Source organism: Ornithodoros turicata, chromosome 3 (genome assembly GCF_037126465.1).
Source record: "Ornithodoros turicata isolate Travis chromosome 3, ASM3712646v1, whole genome shotgun sequence".
Classification (NCBI taxonomy): Eukaryota; Metazoa; Arthropoda; class Arachnida; order Ixodida; family Argasidae; genus Ornithodoros; species Ornithodoros turicata.
In genome coordinates, this window is record NC_088203.1 from 63,356,105 (window position 1) to 63,376,814 (window position 20,710).

Genomic DNA, 20,710 nt, shown 5'->3' on the forward strand with positions numbered 1-20,710 from the left:
GGAGCAAGGAACATCTCTCTGCGGTCTTAAGAAGGATATCAACATTACCTGTCAAGGTACAGCATTTCATGTTGCTTTCAGTAAGTACAACACTCCTCATAGCAAAGATATTCCAAAAGCCAGGCGTCATAACTGGAGAATGAAAAAATTGTCACCGACTTAACGCAACGGGAAATAACAATTTATTTAGACGTTTCGTCTCCTATGCGGGAGTGCACGCACTCCTCATAGCAGTTACCATTCGTGTTGGGAAAGCATGCTGAAGTTAGCTCAGGCAGTGCATCCAGAACTGTGAATCAGGTTCATAGAGAGCACCTGGTGAGAGGGACAGCAACAGTGTCCAGTAAAGACTCTCCAGGTATTTTGTGCAGGTTTGGGGGTCACACCTTTTAATAGTGTTGATGGAAAGCAGGGTGTGCGAAACACTGACCTCTGGTAGATGATTTCTTGTTATTTATAACCAGGTACCCATGTTCTAGTAATCTAGAAAAAGCCTTGGCTCTCTTGGAGGAAATTGCTAATGAATCTGAGTGTCTTTTGTGGAAACAGGTTGCAACTGCCTTTCTGTCCACCCTTCTTAGTTGCCCCAGCAAAAGCAAATATGTAATGCTGTACACCATATCTGATGCTAGCACACTAATTGCTTTGAGTGTTCTCAGGCTTCTGAAATGGAGCTACCTTGTACATACGCTGTGCCATGTCGGCAAGAACATAAATCAGACTCATCGTGATAAAGCAGCACAAAGACGCGGACAAAGAAGGAAGACAGGACGACTGCTAACTCTCAACTGGCAGTTTTTACTAAACAAAGCATGTTTATATACACAAAAGAAAGGTCTGCTCCTAGTCACATGACACCATCGGGTTACACTGCAACGTGTTCCCGAGATAACTTATCTCCGCGGGGGAGAGGCTCAGTGACGGAGCGCTTACGCATTCATCATCGTCGTGTTTCGTAATAAAAAATGCCTCTACTATTTCCCTTGTTAGCTGCTCATTGTGTACTGATAGTACATCTGTTCGCGCGAGGTCTGGTTTGCACCCACAGTCCCGACAGTGCAAAGCGAGGTGCCCGGATGGTGTTTTCTTAATGGATGCCCCATGTTCTTGAAGTCTGACGTTAAGACATCTTCCGGTTTGCCCTATGTAAACGCGTCCGCACTGAAGTGGGATCCGGTAGACCACTCGTTGTTGGCATTCTACATGTGGGTTCCTATGTTGGATTGCACACCCTTGTTTCTTCTTCGGTCGGTTGACCTTGGCGCACAGGGAACTGAACTTGACGGGTGCTGACATGACGACGGGAACGCCATGCCTACTGGCGACGTTTTTTATATTGTGGGCTATGGCGTGAACGTAGGGGATACACACGGGTCGACCCGGAGGTCGCGGTCTCGCTGGCTTCGCGCTCCCTTTGATCTTCTTCAGCAATGTCTCGGCCACTTTTATTATCATCACCTCTGGGTAGCCACCGTTTCGAATCTTTGCTACCTGTGCGTGAAAACTGTCCGTAACACAGTGCTCGCATGACCTGGCAAGGGCTGAGTCTAGGGCGTTAATGACAATTCCCCTTTTGACGATCTTGGAGTGGGCTGACTTGTACGGGAGCACTTTCTTCCTTGACCTGGGATCATATGCCCAGCACATATGGAGACCCGCGTCATGTAGGCGAAGGTCAAGAAAGTGAATGGTCCCATCCACGGGGATCTCGTATGTGAAATTGAGGCCCTTTGCGCACGTCCTGAATGTATTTAGGACGTCCTCCTTTGAGATGGGGTTACTACTTGTCACTCCACGAAAAAAGACCAGAAAGTCATCCACGTACCGGAAGATTTGAAAGTCACAGGTCCCTTCGAGAGCCCGGTTGACGTTAACGTCACAGGCGCCGAGACATATATCACACAGCACGGGCGAAAGTCCTGAACCGATGGGTGTCCCACTCTTTTGTATGAAGAGCTGACCTGCTTGCCTGATGATGGTTGAAGACAGATATGCTGTAAGAAGCTCCATGAAAGCCGACGTCGCCATGCCTGTGTTGTTTTGGAATGCGATGATTCCAGACCTGTCGATCACTTCTTGCACCTCGGGGAGAAGGACCTCTTGAGGAATGGAATAAAATAGGTCTTCCACGTCAATAGAGAAGACGTTCATGTCCTTCGAGGAGCCCTTCTGTAGATATTGTATCACCGGTTCCGAGTTTCTTACGAGGAAGGGATCCTCTATCTCTAGTCTGGACAGATGCTTCTGTAAAAAGCCCGAAACGCACTTCTGCCACGTGCCCCTCTCCGAAACAATGGCCCTGAAGGGGATGCCCTCTTTATGTGTCTTGGCCGTGTAGAAAAGTTCCAAGTGCTGTTTGTTGTTGCCGTCCTTGATGCGTTTAGTGATCCTTTCTAGGTTGGATTGCTCGCATATTTGCAGGACTTTTGAACGCGCCGTCTTTTCTACCTGCGTAGGGACTGGGCGAAAATTCTTCTGCAGGGCGGCCTCACTTTTCTGCTCATACAGTTGGGCTGGAATGATGACGAAACCCCCTTCCTTGTCTGCCGTTAGTAATTTGGCTTCTGCTGAGTGGCAGAACTCTATAACCTGTTTCATTTCGCGGCCGCGGGACTTCGGAAGCTTCACGTCCTTGACGGCATCCACAGCTTGGTTGACTAACGCTGGCTGTACTTCCCCTGGAGCGGCTCTGGCGACCTTCCTGATCAATCCCAGGACATCAGCCTTCTGCAAGTTTGGCTGTGCACCGAACTTTGGGCCTAACTTCAAGGTGTTCATCACTCCAACGGGGACAGCTTCATTTCCCAGGACGGTGACCTCTTTGGCACAGGGCGGGTTTTCTTTTTTCTTCGTCCTTGTCTTGAGGATCTTTAGCTGGTCCTTCCACATGGCCCCCAGGAGATGTCGGCCCATTTGTCGATAATGCGCATACTTAGCCGACGGCCATTGTTTCGGAGAGGGGCACGTGGCAGAAGTGCGTTTCGGGCTTTTTACAGAAGCATCTGTCCAGACTAGAGATAGAGGATCCCTTCCTCGTAAGAAACTCGGAACCGGTGATACAATATCTACAGAAGGGCTCCTCGAAGGACATGAACGTCTTCTCTATCGACGTGGAAGACCTATTTTATTCCATTCCTCAAGAGGTCCTTCTCCCCGAGGTGCAAGAAGTGATCGACAGGTCTGGAATCATCGCATTCCAAAACAACACAGGCATGGCGACGTCGGCTTTCATGGAGCTTCTTACAGCATATCTGTCTTCAACCATCATCAGGCAAGCAGATCAGCTCTTCATACAAAAGAGTGGGACACCCATCGGTTCAGGACTTTCGCCCGTGCTGTGTGATATATATCTCGGCGCCTGTGACGTTAACGTCAACCGGGCTCTCGAAGGGACCTGTGACTTTCAAATTTTCCGGTACGTGGATGACTTTCTGGTCTTTTTTCGTGGAGTGACAAGTAGTAACCCCATATCAAAAGAGGACGTCCTAAATACATTCAGGACGTGCGCAAAGGGCCTCAATTTCACATACGAGATCCCCGTGGATGGGACCATTCACTTGCTTGACCTTCGCCTACATGACGCGGGTCTCCATATGTGCTGGGCATATGATCCCAGGTTAAGGAAGGAAGTGCTCCCGTACAAGTCAGCCCACTCCAAGATCGTCAAAAGGGGAATTGTCATGAACGCCCTAGACTCAGCCCTTGCCAGGTCATGCGAGCACTGTGTTACGGACAGTTTTCACGCACAGGTAGCAAAGATACGAAAGGGTGGCTACCCAGAGGTGATGATAATAAAAGTGGCCGAGACATTGCTGAAGAAGATCAAAGGGAGCGCGAAGCCAGCGAGACCGCGACCTCCGGGTCGACCCGTGTGTATCCCCTACGTTCACGCCATAGCCCACAATATAAAAAACGTCGCCAGTAGGCATGGCGTTCCCGTCGTCATGTCAGCACACGTCAAGTTCAGTTCCCTGTGCGCCAAGGTCAACCGACCGAAGAAGAAACAAGGGTGTGCCATCCAACATAGGAACCCACATGTAGAATGCCAACAACGAGTGGTCTACCGGATCCCACTGCAGTGCGGACGCGTTTACATAGGGCAAACCGGAAGATGTCTTAACGTCAGACTTCAAGAACATGGGGCATCCATTAAGAAAACACCATCCGGGCACCTCGCTTTGCACTGTCGGGACTGTGGGTGCAAACCAGACCTCGCGCGAACAGATGTACTATCAGTACACAATGAGCAGCTAACAAGGGAAATAGTAGAGGCATTTTTTATTACGAAACACGACGATGATGAATGCGTAAGCGCTCCGTCACTGAGCCTCTCCCCCGCGGAGATAAGTTATCTCGGGAACACGTTGCAGTGTAACCCGATGGTGTCATGTGACTAGGAGCAGACCTTTCTTTTGTGTATATAAACATGCTTTGTTTAGTAAAAACTGCCAGTTGAGAGTTAGCAGTCCTCCTGTCTTCCTTCTTTGTCCGCGTCTTTGTGCTGCTTTATCACGATGAATGTACACCAACTACCCCGCCTTCACACACTCCTTCAATAAATCAGACTGCCTTTATTTTTTTAAAGTGGCCCTTCAGTGCTTCATGTGACTGCGAGAATGGCATCCCCTAAACAATAGGCAATGAGAATGATTTCTGCAATGTATTGAGCTTTGTAAAACAACAACTTTATTTAAAAATATATTCCAAAAGCCGGGTGACGACCTCATAATGTAGCGTCCTTTACTGCAAACACCGTTCAACACAACGATTAAAAACAGAGCGTAAACGTTTTGTCGCCTATCCGGGTGGCATCATCAGTACAACAGAGGCCAAAGACGAGCACATCAGCCTATCTAAGAGGGCATCATACACATCCGATAAGGGGCCACGTTTTCGTATTACAGGCTGAAGCATCACGCCTGATAAAGCAGGATTCTAAGAACATGACTTAATGGCGCATAAGCAACTCGGGCTATAGTGCGCCAAAACCATGGTAAAACTGTGACTTGTTAAATATCAGACGATTATACTAAAATAATATACTTTGTTGGTTGGTAAATTGAGATATAGACAAAAACATGATATTATAAAAATAAGCAATTGAAGAAAAGGCAATTGTTGGCTTTGTGTGACTGATGTCGAGTTTGCCACACTACGTGTTGAATAATAATGTACGCTGATACGCTGTAGCATATAAAGTGGAATCATACACACGCTCAGTATGTGGTGGATATGTAAAACCAATATACACATACTTACATTTCAAACTTTCTTGAAAAAGGCAGTCCAAGTCTGTCGGATTTGCCAGACTCTATACAAAGCCAGTAAGCACAGTGTGGAAAGACTGTTTCATGTTTCGAAAACGGAGGTGCAGCTACCACGACGCTTCGTCATCTCAATGCTTCGGAGCGGCATAGCCTAGTAAGAAGCCATCAGAAGGATCTCATAAAGATAACTTGGTTAAAAAAGTGGAGGGTTCTGTGTGATACGTAAGAAAGCATACGCGTTACACAACAGCTACGAGAATGATCGACTGCACTTGCATGGTTTTCAGTACGTAGACTTGGAACTGAAAAATAAATGTGCTAACCTTGTTGAAACTACTTTTGCGTCAGGACCACAGGAGAGCACACTTGGTTTCTTTAGTTGAAGGTATCATCAGGTCCCCATGCTCCTTTGAGATGCAGCAGACAGAATTTCGCTGAGGCAAGTGACTGCCGTTGCGGTTCGTCGCTTCGCAGCAGATCAAGAACAGTACACCGCAACGATAGGTGAAACGTTCAGAATATGGCGACCAACTCCAACACCAACCCAATGACCCGAACAAAGAGGATGAACCGGGAGTCACACAAGTTCGCAAGCTCGCCATACGGCATCCATTACAGCTGACCGGATACGGAAGCATATATGCAACGCCGTGTACAGATTGAAAAGAAAATCGTAGAAACTGTTGCAGGTGATAAATGCAGGGTATATTTTTCTTTTTGAGGCTCTGTAACAAAAATATATTAACGTAGAAATGCCATTTCATGAAGGAACCTGACAGGTATTGCGTGACCACGTGACGCGTTTGAGCCAATTGTGGGTGTTGCGAGTGGCCCCCGTGTTGACGTCATCTTGATGGTGGGCCGGGGTGGATATTCTATATAAACGTATGTTTGCTCGGTTTGACGCTAGGCGTGCTGCACTCGGATGAAGTCGAATGTTTAAAATTCGAGTTTAGAGAAACCGTGAGGTTTTAATGCATGAATTTTCGCATGGGGAGTCCTTGTTGGGTGCTTTATCGACTACAAGTACGAAAGAGCTCCCACAGTTTCTGGTCAGAGTCCCTTTAATGAGAGTCCTAAGTTGGGGAAGTCGGTACATGACCAGTTCAAAACGCTGCAGCCACAAACACAGGCAAAAGGCACACACAAGCACACAAGGCAGGACGACTTTTTTATCTACAAAAGTAAGTCGGACGGGTTGGAGGACGTGTAGCTGCTCCGGTATTTAAGAGTGTGTGTATAGAAGGATAAAGTTAGCCGCGCTCTGAGCAGTCGTCTGTAAATCTGGTGTATGTGCTGGAATATAGAGAGACATCTTTGTAAACTTTGGCTATAAAACCGTCTGTACTATTTTGCAGTGCATTTTCTGTAATATTTTCAGTGCAGCGCGCGCAATCTCACCCAAAGCTCCTTCTTGCGTGTTGCGGCGTCACATCATCGAACACTTTTATTAGCGAGGAAGCAAGACGCCAAATACAACTGCAAAAACGGAAAAGGAGGCACTATTGGTAGGAAGACGTGACGCGACAGCCGAGGTCTCACCCGCAAGACAGAAAGTTCTCTTGTGCACCGGAATTGCGGGCATCAATCGTATGTTTTGTGCGAATATGCATCCCAGCGTTTTCTCCTCACATACTTTCATCTTTTACTTCTTGAAGACACATAGGTATCAGTGCTCAGTCGTCACACGAACCATTCGTGTTTCTTTATTAGATTAGTGCTGCAACCCCGCGGGTGTGATCAACCTGTGGCCTGAGAGGAGATTCGCAGCACATTCTGATAGAATGCAGTCGCTTTCGGACCGCGCCTGGAAGGATCCCGGGCAATCACGATGGAAGACGTTTTCGTGTCGTCAAGTTGTTGAGGAATTCGCCTGCTCTTGGTTGATATAGTCAACAACGTCAACTTACAATTTTTGTTTAGGTCATAGGGAACTTACTGCCGGTAATTGCACAGTAACGAACGCTTTCTTGTATGATAACGTACTCAAGAGAATGCCTGAAAAACTAAACAGTAAAATAAGTCCTGTTTCCGAGCGCACCTCTGAAATGAAAGATGTGGTTTCAAACATGAGGAAGAGATATACGAAGTAAATACTCATGTCGGACATTGTAATTGCTCTTCTGAAATGTAGGGAACATTCTGTAAGTACCAGGCATTAGTACACATCAGATAAGGTAACATGTTCCTATATGTTCCAGCTTTATCATCAGCAGAGGGGTACAGACTTCTTAGGGTGGCCATGGGCGAAAAGTTCCCTCATCGAAATTATTTGTTGCTCTTCATGAAGCAGTGCAACTGGGCAGAACGTTTGGTCTGGTGGAACTGATAGAGGAAATAAGTACATACGTACGTACATACGTACATACATACATACATACATACATGTATGATACAATGCCATGTACATACACACATACACATACATTGTACATCGTATGTGTACGGATGTACATTGTACATCTAATGTATGATGTATTGTACATCATACAAGATGCATGCACATACATACATACATACATACATACATACATACATACATACATACATACATACATACATACATACATACATACATACATACATACATACATACATACATACATACATACATACATACATACATACATACATACACCGGCCTCGGTGGCTCAGTCGGTAGCGTGTTCGCCTTCTGATCCCGAGATCGCGGGTTCGAACCCGGCCGAGGACGCCAGCAACTTGGTGGCAGGGTACAAGTCGCTTTGACACGCCGTCTTCCGCGAGGGACGTTAAATACGGGGTGCCGTGTGATGAGCTTTCATCGCACGTTAAAGAACCCTCAGGTGGGCAAAAGCAATCCACAGACCGACCGCTGTGGCGTCGCTCATGATCTCAGTTGTCTCGCGACGTAAACACCCAATTATTAAATTATTAAATTATTATTATTACATACATACATACATACATACATACATACATACATACATACATACATACATACATACATACATACATACATACATACATACATACATACATACATACATACATACATACATACATACATACATACATACATACATACATACATACATACATACATACATACATACATACATACATACATACATACATACATACATACATACATACATACATACATACATACATACATACATACATACATACATACATACATACATACATACATACATACATACTGCAGACCCAGTTGTGCGCCCTAGCAGGTGTGGACATTCTTATTAATCCATGAACAAAAAGCATCATAATCTTGAATGATGACAGCTTCCTCAGGCAACCTGTTCCAATCCCTCGCTGTGCGTTGCAAAAATGAAAACTTGCGAGCGTCAATTTTTGATGACTGTACTTCTAGAGACATAGCATGATTCGGTCTCCTGGATCCTGTAACTCGTCGAGTTAAAAAAATTACAATGTCACATTCAAGTTTGTGATGAAGAGGCAAATCTAAAAATTTTAGCCTTGCCCTTCCACGACGCACAGCGAGGGTCTCGAGCTCACACTTACACAACAAATCATTAACAGAAACAGTTCTTCTGTAATCAGAAGAGATAAAGCGAACCAATTGAACCAAGTGATTACGAAAACAACTCTCGTCGAATGGTTCTAATTTATCACACAAAAACTACGTCATTGTTTTGGTTGCAAGTTTAGTGAGCTTAAACTGGTAGTCATTATGACGATGCAGATATGTTATGCGGTGAAACCGTTTCCAGCGTGATATGAACGTCATCTGCAATGAGCTTCAACTTGAGTTGAGCTCCTGACACTACACACAGGATAGGAGAAAACAATATAAAATATAAGCCGTAGGAGAAAATAAAGGCCCGCTACACATGTAAAAACTCTGTAATAAAAAGCCCAAATGAGAACATAGACACAGGTGCAGCAATTACAGTAGCGTCTGCACTTCCCATGTGCGATTCTACGAGGTGCAAAACTACGGGTTTTGCGGACTGAAAGGTCAAGAAGTTGAAATTGAAGAATAAATTGTATCTAATTTCGATCAGTCTTGTTACGGTCGATGTCTCTCTTAAACGATGGATGATGGATCACGCGCCTTCGATTATCGTGCACGGAATCACGTGCTAAGGGTCATTCTTTCTTTAATCTTCATGCAGTAAACCTTACCTCTACGTCTCTCTCCGGCTCCTTCCTCTACTCATAACAGTGTCATTACGGTCAAAAGCCTCATTTTGCCCAATAATCATTTAATCGCTGCAAGTGTCCCATTGCGTTGAAAAGCTCAGTTCCGTCAAAGGCATACAACTCTCATAATAACTAGAAACCAAACTAGCGAAAGGGGCATCTCAACAAGTGAGCCGCAATGATAGATATGAACATGATTGAGGACGACACACACATGGAAGCGTTCAACTAGTAACCGTGTGTGTGTCGTCTTTGTTCCTCCGCGTTCTCAATCATGTTCAGTCCCAACCAACACGCTCTACACATTCTCGCATGATAGATATGGTAGGCCTAACATGTGACGAACGGTATTTTCCTAGTGTATTTTCCTAGTGGGAATGTTTTTAGTTCAATTAAGCTAATTAGACAAAGTAATGAGGTACACTGATGGAAACCACCTGTTTGGGAGGCAAAAACCTTCACAAGTATGACGCAAAAGGTTTCAAATTTTTATCTCAAGTACATTTTTTTTTATAATTAGGGGTCACTCTTAAGTGAAACAGGATGTGTACATATTGTAAGATAAGCAGTCCATTATTATACCACTGCACCATGCAGCATATTGTGTAATGTGTTCATCAGGAGGTATTGTTAATGTTGCTGTGAAGCATGCTGGTATATGCAGTTCAGATTAGCTGAATCTATATTTTCTTGTGACTTTTTTGGAGTCGTCTAACAGTAAGAAAGAACGACTTTACCATTGGACCTCGATTTATTACAATTCAGCTTGCAGTGGTATACAATTCTTGTTTCTGGTATGAGTATACATGCAAGAAACAAAAAACAACCATAAACTCCAGTCTTAAAGAACAGGTATTTGGCTCTTGGCTGGTTTTAATGTGCATAAACTGCATTTGATATGCATTCGTTTTCTCATGCTAGGCTAACATAAATCTTCATTGAGGAGGCCTGAGAAATGCAACTTCCAGGAAAACGATCAAGCAGTCATGGAATTAATTTAGTTTCATCAGTGACACATGACAACATGTGGAAATTAGATGGTGATACAAGAACATTGACAACGAAAAATTAGAGTTCATTAAACGGTACATGTAAGTTTTTTTTTATTTCTCATTTAAAGGAAATTATGCACCAAGGCTATAGAAAGGTGTAACTTTTCAACAGGACCTATATTTTTGTAGTGATAACAGTTCACCTCCTCGTGCAGGAGTCTCTAGGCAGCAACGTCCTATTACTGTACACGTTTTTGTTTTTTGTTTTTGCGGAATCCTTCGTGAATTCACGACATATGACTGGAATGGAAACGTAACTAAATAACGACGAAATGTTTTTAAATGGCTTTGCCGCGACATATTTATTCTATTCAGATACTTTTTGTACCTAGCAGGGTGCGCGAGGCACACCTGTTGACAGCTGTACGAGGGGGGGGGGGATATAGATTTATTGCAAAAAAAAAAAGGAAGAAGGGAAAGGTTAGCCTGGCTCCAGAAGCCGACTTGCTATTCCCGCTTACAAAAAGGTAAAATAAAAAGAAAGAAAACGGGAAGGGCGAAAGAAGAGAGGCGCAGTCACAGGCTCAGCGCGAGCCCTGTGTCAGTAAGGAAACGTACGAGTTCCCTTCCGACGCGCCACTGAATGGGGCGTTGCAGAGGGCCCAATAGCGTTGCCAGCGAGACCTCCCTCAGCCCTACGGCAGCTAGCCGCTCCATCAGAGTGGCACGGGGAGCGGCGAACAGGCGACAGTGGAGGAGTAGTTGGGAAGTGTTGCCCTCGGTAGAGCAGGCTGCACATGTAGGGGTGTCAAGCGTGCTGAGTTGGAAGAGCCGTGTTGGCGTTCGAGCCACGCTTAACCGCAGACGGTGAATCACAGACGCCTGCCTCCTCGTGATGTTTGGAGAAGGGACGTATTGCATTTTTGGGTCGATGGAGTGCAGAAATGTATTGGGCGAGATGGCACGTTTGTTGAAATCTTGGACACAGTGAGAGCGCAAGCGATGCATTTGGAGCAGGCAGGCTGACATCGAAAGCGGGATGCTGAGACTCAAGGCAGCCGTGGTATTGGCACGTTTCGCAGCAATGTCGGCACGGGTATTTCCGGGCAGCCCGACGTGACTGGGTACCCACTGGAGCCGTACGCTGTGGCCGGAAGCCAGGAGCTCGTTGTATCTGGCGATTACAAGCGTGCGGAGATCGCAAATAGCACTGCACCGGTACGACGCCAAGGACTTGCTGTCCGTGAAGATGGACCACGAGTCGGCCTGTGAACCGGATATGACCTTGAGCGCTTCATAGATGGCTGTCAGTTCCGCTTCAGTGGATGAAGTTTCATGCGGCAGCTTGAACGCCTGCGCAGTGCCGCTGTGAGGCATGTAGAAAGCTGCAGACGACGCGCCGTACACAACCGAGCCATCCGTGAAAATTGCTTTACGCTGATCGTGGACCGAGTTCAAATGGTCAAGAGCAAACTGGCGCGCAGCGAGGACAGGAGTGTCGCTTTTGCGGGACATGTCGGAAATATGCAGGTCCGTCGGAGGCAGCACGAGGGTCCACAAAGGTGGGGCGTATACCTGGCGCGACGGAGGGGGCGGAAGAGACTGTGCCAGTCTGCAGACAGCAGCCCCGAAAGCTGAGTTTTCATACAGTAGGTGAATGTCCCGTAGGTAGTGGGCAGCATGTCGTGTCGCACAAGAGCGCAGGGTCTCCAGATCGGGCAGGACGTGGGCTGGCGTCTCCTTCGCCTCAGCTAAGACCAGGAAGGTGTCGGTCGTTTTGGGGACACCAAGGCACACTCGAAGGCTTCGCGCCTGGATGTTCAAAAGTTCGCGCTCTGTTGTTGAACTTAGACCGTGCAATACCGGTAAGCTGTAACGCAGGAGCCCTAGGACGAGTGAGGTATGCACCTGGCGAAGGTCAGGGTATGATGGGCCCCAGAACGAACCAGAGATGCGGCGGAGGACGCTCACGATGGTAGTCGCCGCGGTAGACAGGGCCTTGACGTGCTTGGACCAAGTCAGCTCCCTGTCAATGGTTATGCCCAGGTATTTGTGATGACGTACGAAGGCGAGCTGTTGGCCGTCAACGCGGAGGGGGAATTTGCTGAAGGACCGGCGGGTGAATGCTATGGCAACAGTCTTGCTGGGTGAGATAGAAAGACCACGGTCGGAGAAGTAAGATACGATAGTGTCCAGAGCACCTTGCAAGCGACGCTGGATTACATCCCGACGGGTGGAGGAGGCCCAGATGCAGAGGTCGTCGGCGTATATTGTGATGTTGACATGTTCACTTAATTGGGCAGCTAAAGCGGCCATGATGAGTTCAACAGCAGCGGGCTCAGCACACTCCCTTGCGGGACACCTCGCAGAACTCTGTAGTGTGCGGTGTTCCCTTCAGAGGTGCGCACAAACAAGGTGCGATCAACGAGGAAGTCCCGAATCCATGCGAGTGGGCGGCCCCAATACCAGCCTCTTGGAGCGTCGCAATGACAGTGCTGTGCACCACGCTGTCATATGCTTTTTCTGCGTCGAGGAAGACCGCTGCTGTGAGCTTCCCTTCCGATCGCGCTTGTTGTACACTAGAGACAATGTCGATGACGTTGTCTATCGCCGACCTGCCTTGACGGAAGCTGGCCATGATATCAGGGAAGAAGTTCGAGGCTTCGAAAAACCAGTTCAGTCGAGATTGCACCATCCGCTCCATGACTTTCCCTGCGCAGCTTGTAAGTGCGATTGGCCGAAAAGAGTCGATATTGTAAGGGGACTTGCCAGGTTTAAGGATAGGCACGATCATCGCGGACTTCCAGTGCGGCGGGATGGAGCTGGCCTGCCAAGTTTCGTTGAAGAGGCCCAGAAGGAGCTGGCGGCCACAGAGCGGGAGATACCGCACTGCTTTGTAGGTGACTCCGTCAGGACCCGGCGACGTGTGCACAGGCGAGAGCCCTATAGCAGATTCGAGCTCGGTAAGCGAAAATGGGACATCCAATGACGGATCTGCGGAGGACTCAAGGGCTACAGGGATGTCAAGGGAAGACGCGAGAGGAGCGGCAGGTGTCGATGTCAGGCGGGCACAGTACTGCTGTGCAACCTCGACGTCAGTGCACCCAGTGGCAAGCGATAGTGAACGGAAGTGATGCCTTTGGAAAACGGGAGTGGCGAGCCCTTTGAGCACCAACCAAATTCGAGACATGGGTGTTCTTGGAGATAGTGATGTCGCGAAGCTTCTCCAGCGGTCGCGTGTCAGCTTGCACAGATGCCTATGAATCACCTTCTGTAGTCGCCTCGCTTCACTTTTGTCGACTGGGAGATGTGTGCGGCGGGCGCGTCGCTCGGCGCGGCGGTGAATAGCGCGCAGCCTCTCATACTCTGCGTCGACGGACGTGAACTTGGCGGCTATGCGGTGCACCTGGGTTGCAGCGCGTGCCACATTAGCAACCACGTCGCAGAAGTCAGGGGCATTTTGGGGCATCCAGTCTAATAGAGAAGATTCGAGCATGCTTCTGTAGGACTGCCAATCCGTTATTTTAGCGGTGTGGGAGTGGGCTTGTACTCGCGCACCTTGCATGCTGATCAGGACAGGAAGATGATCACTTCCAAGGGCATCAGCGCCCACCTGCCATCTGAAGCGATGTACGATAGGAGCTGACACAACTGAGAGGTCCAAGCAGGAGGAATGGTACGTTGTCTTCAGGAACGTAGGGGAACCATTCTTGAGGATTAAAATGTTTCGCTCCTCGAACAGGGCTGCCAGTCGCTCCCCTCGCGTGTCCGAGCGCGCGCTGCCCCAGATGACATTGTGGGCGTTGAAATCACCACAAAGAAGATATGGAGGCGGGACGTTGTCCAGTACTGCGGTCAGCCAGTATCGTAAGCGACCGTAGGACGAAGGTACAGTGATACCACAGTAAGGACAAGGTCGGCTATACGCACGATGCAACAGGTGTACAAGGTGTTTACCCTACACAACTGAAGAAGAGGAGTTCAAGGCGGTGTCTGCTCAAAAAACGCACTTGAACTGATGGTGCGATCGGAATACTGGGTGCCTGGGTGACCGGAAACATTAGAAAATGGATTTAATCAGATATTGCAGCCGGATGCGCGCTCCCGGCTAAATTGAGACAACAATGTGCGAACGGACGTCACTGGAGTCGGTTATGAAGGCAGGCTGGCCGTCACAAAATGCGGTCTTCTGACTCGCAATCTAATGCTGAACAGTCACTGGAAGCGTTTATGCCTTCGGTGGTATTGGATTGCAACCATGCAGCCTTGCGACGTCGTCAGCTCAGTGATTGGGAATCTCGCCGTCAATGCCAATTGCGTCACCGGAAGAGGCGAAGCAGGGAAGGGTCGTTTCAACCGAAAACTGGCAGTTGGTTCCGAATTCCATGTTTTGGACGTTTTATGAAAAAACAAAAACGAATTTTGTGAAACCTTTTTTTGTGTTTTCTTCTTGGAAGGCATCTACAAGTGAATGTCACATTAACTTTATGCTTCCGAATTCCTCGCGGACACCACCTTTAAGGTACGCAGACTAGGGAAGTTGAGCTTTTATTTTTAAACACGTATTACGGCAAATTTTAACAACTGAAATTTGGCTCACAGTGATAAATGATGCTGTACGATGATACATTATCGGCTTCTTAACTTCGAATCCATTTGTTGTTCCTAAACGCGCAACAAACAACTAACGGTGCAAACGTACTAACATATCGAAGTATTTGCATGTCTTCGAGCATGGTGCGAGTGAAAAAGGACAGGGACGGATGAAACAAAATACTCACGGACACGCACTCATGGATCGCTATATCGTCTATACCTGGTATATATGCACTTATACTACACTCATGCACTCATGTACTCGCATTCTCATAATAACTGAACTGAATGAAAACAAAGTTCGTTCGTTCCTTCGTACAAAAAAAAAACTATAAAATAAAAGGGAATCGAGCATATTGCATATGTACTCCTATATAAGGAGTAAAAATGTCTTGTTGCCGACATGGCATGCAGGGGCATAGCGAGGGCGGGACTTATGGGGCTATAGCCCCCCCCCCCCCCCCCCCGAAATGAAGGGCACCTGTTATGTATGGCGTCATTTCTTTGTGGTCGCTCAAGCTGGCTGTCTGACTGGCGCATAGCTGGCGCAACGTTACGTGTAAATCTACTCCAACAACATTTCAGGAGCTCCAGAAACCATTCAGTTATCAGTAGGCGTCCGGGTTTTTCGTATTTATCCGAAAAAATCCGAAAAACGTACTCCGGTAAAATTTTAAGCAGTTCAGATTAATCCGAAAAACTCTGCTTGACACATGTTTTTCCTGATAACCGGGTTTTTGTTCTTGGCCTTCTTTTGTGTCCCGGGTTTCTTCTGACCTCCGATACCGGCCCCACCGCCACATAATAATGGTTTCCGTGACCAAGCGTTTTCTTCGGCGCTCATCGCGATCACTTGAGGATTCACCGCAAGGGTTTTCCCCCAGTCTGTTTCTCAATTTCCTTGTCCTACCCGTGACCTAAGCACTAAAACAAGCATCGAACCGAGGTCATACGGAGTGATCGTTTTGGAAGGGCAACTATAGTTGCAGTGCTTACGACAAGATGGGACGCAAGCGAAAGCTGCCCTGCGACTACGTCAAGGAGTATACCCTGATTTCGAGGAGTTCACATCGTTCCACGATCTCGATGCAGAGGTTGTCGCATGTAAGTACTGTCGCATAACAGTGAGCAGTGTATACGGAAAGGGTGCATTTGGAATTTCGGAACACCTCAGTGTGCGTCGCACGAAATGTACTGTTAAGCTTGTGTGTCTTTAGTGTTGATGCAATAAATGTGACAACCGCGTTCTTGCTGCACAACCATGCGTGCGTCGTCAAGTCTTCTCCGAATTTCGGATATTAACTGAGCTGTAAATCATACACACCGAAAGACACCGTTTTTGAAAAAACAATGAACTCCGAAAAACGTCCTCCGGTAGCAACAACAACAACAGATAAATTAATGATGATGAATGGGGAAATTCGCCACATGAGGTACGTCCAACAACTCGTACCGGTAAAGCCCACAAATGAACTCCGAAAACTTGATGAAAAAGAAGAAGAAAAAGAGGGGTCTTGTCGCGATCGCGCATTACCACATATGCAAGGTCTCTTTAGACTGCTCGCGAAATTATATGCTCAGAAAACCGGAAGATAACATTCGGAGAGACCAGAAAGCGTCAAATACACATACACATTTATGCCTGTATCGAGCTATATGGATGGTCGATCTAATTAAGCTCTTCAGCACAGGAAGCGACAATGGATTGCGCAAAGACAGTTCGCACGTTTGTCTCGACGATTCAGTATTTGCGTGGTCCGGTTATGGCGAAACGCCGTACACATTTGAGATGCATAACGACTCCATATTGTTCTTTTATGTATATTGTCTGACCAAGTGACCCGCACAAAAATGAACACAGCTACATATATGGTATCTCGAACGGAACAAAAAATAGAAGGCAGTTATTTGATCGGTGGAATGAAGGCCGCTTCACGCTATGATATCATTCCTCTTGGCAGGCCATTTTACGGGATTTGTCGCTAGCAAAAGGATATCCCCATTGTGTGGCCCGTACAGGGAAGGAAATGAAAGCGTGTTTTCCATAAAGGATTTTGCTTTTGACAGCTTCATACTTGATAGCAGGGACAACACCCTGTGGCAGTGAGCGCCCTGTTGTCATTATGCTGTGTATTTTCTCGTCCCCCGTCTGTCGCGCTCTTGAAAAGCGCGCGTACACGGCTCAACAGCCAGGCACAAAAAAGCCCGACGGCGAAGACTGCAAATTGCGAATTTGGCAGCTGCTGCGGATCTTCCAAAAGCGGCCAAGTCTGCCCTGTAGGACAATGCATTATCAAGCCAAAGAACAGGAGGAGAGAGTCGACGAGAGGGAAAAGAAAGTTGTCATGATCATAAAAAAGGCACGAACCCCAAGAGAGCGGTTCCATTCAATGGTTCTGGAAAACCTGCAGAGCTCCGCCTCACTTTCTTTGTGCTTACCAATGGGCGGTGTCCAAAGGCGAATAGGTTGGCGTGAAAGCTCTGATTGGTTGCGCGTGTGCCCCACCTCTACCGGAAGGACTTTACGGGGAAATGATTCCAAGTGGCCCCGTAACTTTGAAGCTGAGAAAGGAGCGCTTTCCATTTCGCCGGCGCGTGCCCGTTCACTCGTGGGTGGAACAACGGAAGGATTGCAGAAATATTTACATCCACCTGTCACTTCGGACCTATAAAGATGACACTATCTTCAACATACCATCTCATCCACTTCTGAGAAAGTAAGTTGCAAACTCCTGCATTAACACGTTGTTACGCTAACTTTGCCTTAGTCTTGAAACAGAACTTGACCACATAGCTCGCGAAATGACCATCAGTGCGATGAATGATCAGCCTTTTTGTGACAAGTAACGTAACTGCATAAGTGTCACAAAATGGAGTACACCTTCGATTGTCAGGGGAGAGAACGGTGTCATTGGGGGCTGGCCAACAATCTATGTGGTGAAGTTATATTTCAAGTGTGCAGTCTTATAAGACAGAATCGTTATGACTCTGCATATTTGTGTCATCGACCGACCGTTTTGCTCCTGTGTTCATGCCAGTCGTTCTCCACAGTTGCATGATTCCCACGTGTTCACTTATGTGGAGTGGAAAAAAGGTAGGCCTAATTGCCTTCTCGGGATTTATCGACTACCGAGAGACAAGTTAACACGTACTCGATAAATACACAGCTGACACCAAAAACGACATAGATTTGATTTATTGGAATACGCTTTCCTCGGTCAAGCCCGTTCCCCAGTCAATCCTAAACAAACGCTATCACTTGCTTTCTTGTGGTGTTCACGCTCTAAAAACACAACTTGACCACATAGCACGGTGTGCGTCAACCATTGCCACGAATGATAGCGTTATCGAAGAGACAGGGGGGCGTACACCCAGTTACCATATATCCAAATTACCACAAAAAGGCGTACGCCCTCACGCTCTCTTCGAATCAGAAGTGATAACCCTATCATTCGTGACAACGGTTGGCGCACAGCGGGCTATGCGGTGAAGCTCTGTTTTTTTAGAGTGCACAGTCCCTGTGCAAAGTATTTCAATTAAATTCAGAACCAATTATTTGTACCTGAATTTAATAGCCAGCATTTTCGCTAACATACTGTAACTTCCGGTTTCAGTTCTGCCAAACAATAATATCAATTCGAGACAAAACTTGCTGGATAAATACTAAAAACAGTCACTCACCTTTATCTCGGTGCTTGCGACGTCACCGTCAAAGTGAACCCTTCGTTTTTCTCATTTGTCTAAAAAACTCACAAAAAAAAGAAGAAAAAGACAACAGGATGAAATTTTGAATATAGCCGGTTACGTATACAGTCGAATACATGTAGTCCGAAAATCAGTCGATGGGTCCAGACTTTAAGCCGCCAATCTAACACTGCGTTTCCAGGACAGTCGGAAGAAGATACTTTGAGAATACATTCCCTCTTCCGCGTTATTTTATGGATCGGACAAATAGAATTAACTTTCACTTACAATTAAGGTGGCTGCATTGAGTGATTAGCCGAGACTGTCACATTCTGGACCCACCTTCCTTCGACCGCACGCTTATAGAAGCATGGGTGCAAAATCAGGCACATCTGGTATTGACAACCATTTTTGTAGAACACATTTTAAGGGCAGGGGTCCGCCTTTAGGAGGAGATTTGATTGCCACTGCGTGGGGGATAATCAATGAGAAAATGAAAATACAGAGAAAACTTCTCCGTGCGTTTGTCTATCTCTGGTTCAATTTCAGCCATTTTTATTATTTTCGCCCACCGTACAACGAACGTTCTCCCAAAGACGAAATCCTTCGTATAGGACGGAGCTATATATACTATACTATTGAGTACTTACCAAATGTTCCCTCGCCTTGCTTGGCCATTGAAAAGAATATTAAGCGGGAAATTGATTTTCGAGCCCGTCTCCGCAGCGTTGTTAGATTTGGTCTATGTAAGCCGAACTGGTCGGACATGAAACGTTTCGATTAACCATAGCGTACACGCCCAAAAGTGCCGTTCTGTTCGTTCGACCCCCGTGAATATGCATGCCAGCACCATCCCCATGTGCTGGTCACCGAAGATTTCAACGTGGGACCTTTGGACGAAAATCCAAGGAATGCGTGGTTACCATGCACGACATGTTCGGTCTGACACACATGACCATTTAGCCCAGCACCGCGTCTCGATACCGTACTTGCTAGGAACATGTTCAAGTTAAGTTGAAGACGCGCAAACCGGGCGTATATAAAGGCAGGCGGAGATGGCGGGTGTATACTCCCGGGTCTCTCGACTAAGATTGCCGATCTGCGTGTGTGAGAAGTTTGGTCAGAACATCAAAGAAGCGCAGGAATATTCTGTGCACATCAAATCGAGCTCCCAACATATACTATCAAAAGAAAGCGCGGTTGCACCAAATGTTTGTTTGCCTCGAGCATATTACGAGCAGTCACCCGTTCAAGCCACGCGTGCCACAATTGCTCGAGATGGACTGCATTCAGATTTGTTATTGGTTGTGAAGGCCCTTTAGTCGTGATGACATGATGGAGGATGCATGGAGCGTGCTGGCCATGTCACGTCGAGACTGGGAGGTACCCAGGTTCGAATCCCGGTGCCTGCTGTGCTGTCTGGGGTTTTCCTGGGTTTTCCTCAGCCGCTTTTAGACATATGTCGGCAGAGTTCCCTTAGAAAATAATAAATAAATAATAATGAACAATAAATTGCACGCCTCGAAAGAGCCATTAGAATGGGGTAAATCCGACATGCGCCTTCTGTTCATGTAAAAAAGAAAAAGTGCCCCAGAGCGCGCGTTAGTCGTGACGTTGCCCACCTCTGTGAGGCCGACAACGGCGAGTCCTTTCACCGCCAGCACTTGTTAATCACATACTGCACGCTATTATTGAACCGCAAAACTTGTGTGGCTCAGCCCTGTTTAAAGCTCTTTTCAGTGTCAGCACTTAATTGATACCGGTGCCCATTACTCACATTGAAAAGTCATTTCACAGACTTGATCGCATATAACGCAGACTGCGCAAATCAGTGTCTGATCTTAACTCAACTTGCTTTTACTTCAGCACCCGATATTGTAACAAAGCATGGAGCAGAACCGCTATATGCAGCCTCTGAAGCGGTTCCTCGTATACATGCATATAAATCAAATCTCATACATTACACTTTTTCTCGGTTCAAACAAAAAAATGTAGTCAACA

At 46.8% G+C, this 20,710-nt stretch overlaps 3 protein-coding genes across 3 annotated transcripts; 1 reads left to right on the forward strand and 2 right to left on the reverse strand.

Moving 5' to 3' along the window:
• Nucleotides 1–843: 843 nt before the first annotated feature.
• LOC135389563 (uncharacterized) lies at nt 844–2,913 on the reverse strand. The gene has a single exon (XM_064619599.1). The coding sequence runs from the start codon at nt 2,911–2,913 to the stop codon at nt 844–846; it is 2,070 nt and encodes a 689-aa protein (XP_064475669.1).
• A 176-nt stretch (nt 2,914–3,089) lies between these two features.
• LOC135389564 (uncharacterized) lies at nt 3,090–4,397 on the forward strand. The gene has a single exon (XM_064619600.1). The coding sequence runs from the start codon at nt 3,090–3,092 to the stop codon at nt 4,395–4,397; it is 1,308 nt and encodes a 435-aa protein (XP_064475670.1).
• Nucleotides 4,398–9,838: 5,441 nt separating this feature from the next.
• Nucleotides 9,839–12,745, reverse strand: LOC135389565 (uncharacterized). Its single transcript, XM_064619601.1, has 2 exons — nt 11,714–12,745; nt 9,839–9,874 (listed from the first exon to the last, which is right to left on the reverse strand). The coding sequence occupies exons 1-2, from the start codon at nt 12,743–12,745 to the stop codon at nt 9,839–9,841; spliced, it is 1,068 nt and encodes a 355-aa protein (XP_064475671.1).
• Between the last annotated feature and the right edge of the window lie 7,965 nt (nt 12,746–20,710).

Bases quoted from the DNA above. Each gene is read 5' to 3' on its own strand.
- LOC135389563 (XM_064619599.1), bottom strand. From the start codon at position 2,913: ATGGGCCGACATCTCCTGGGGGCCATGTGGAAGGACCAGCTAAAGATC.
- LOC135389564 (XM_064619600.1), top strand. From the start codon at position 3,090: ATGAACGTCTTCTCTATCGACGTGGAAGACCTATTTTATTCCATTCCT.
- LOC135389565 (XM_064619601.1), bottom strand. From the start codon at position 12,745: ATGGCCGCTTTAGCTGCCCAATTAAGTGAACATGTCAACATCACAATA. The intron at 9,875-11,713 runs GTCATATCCGGT...CCTCCCAAACAG, and splicing joins CCATCTATGAAGCGCTCAAG to GTGGTTTCCATCAGTGTACC.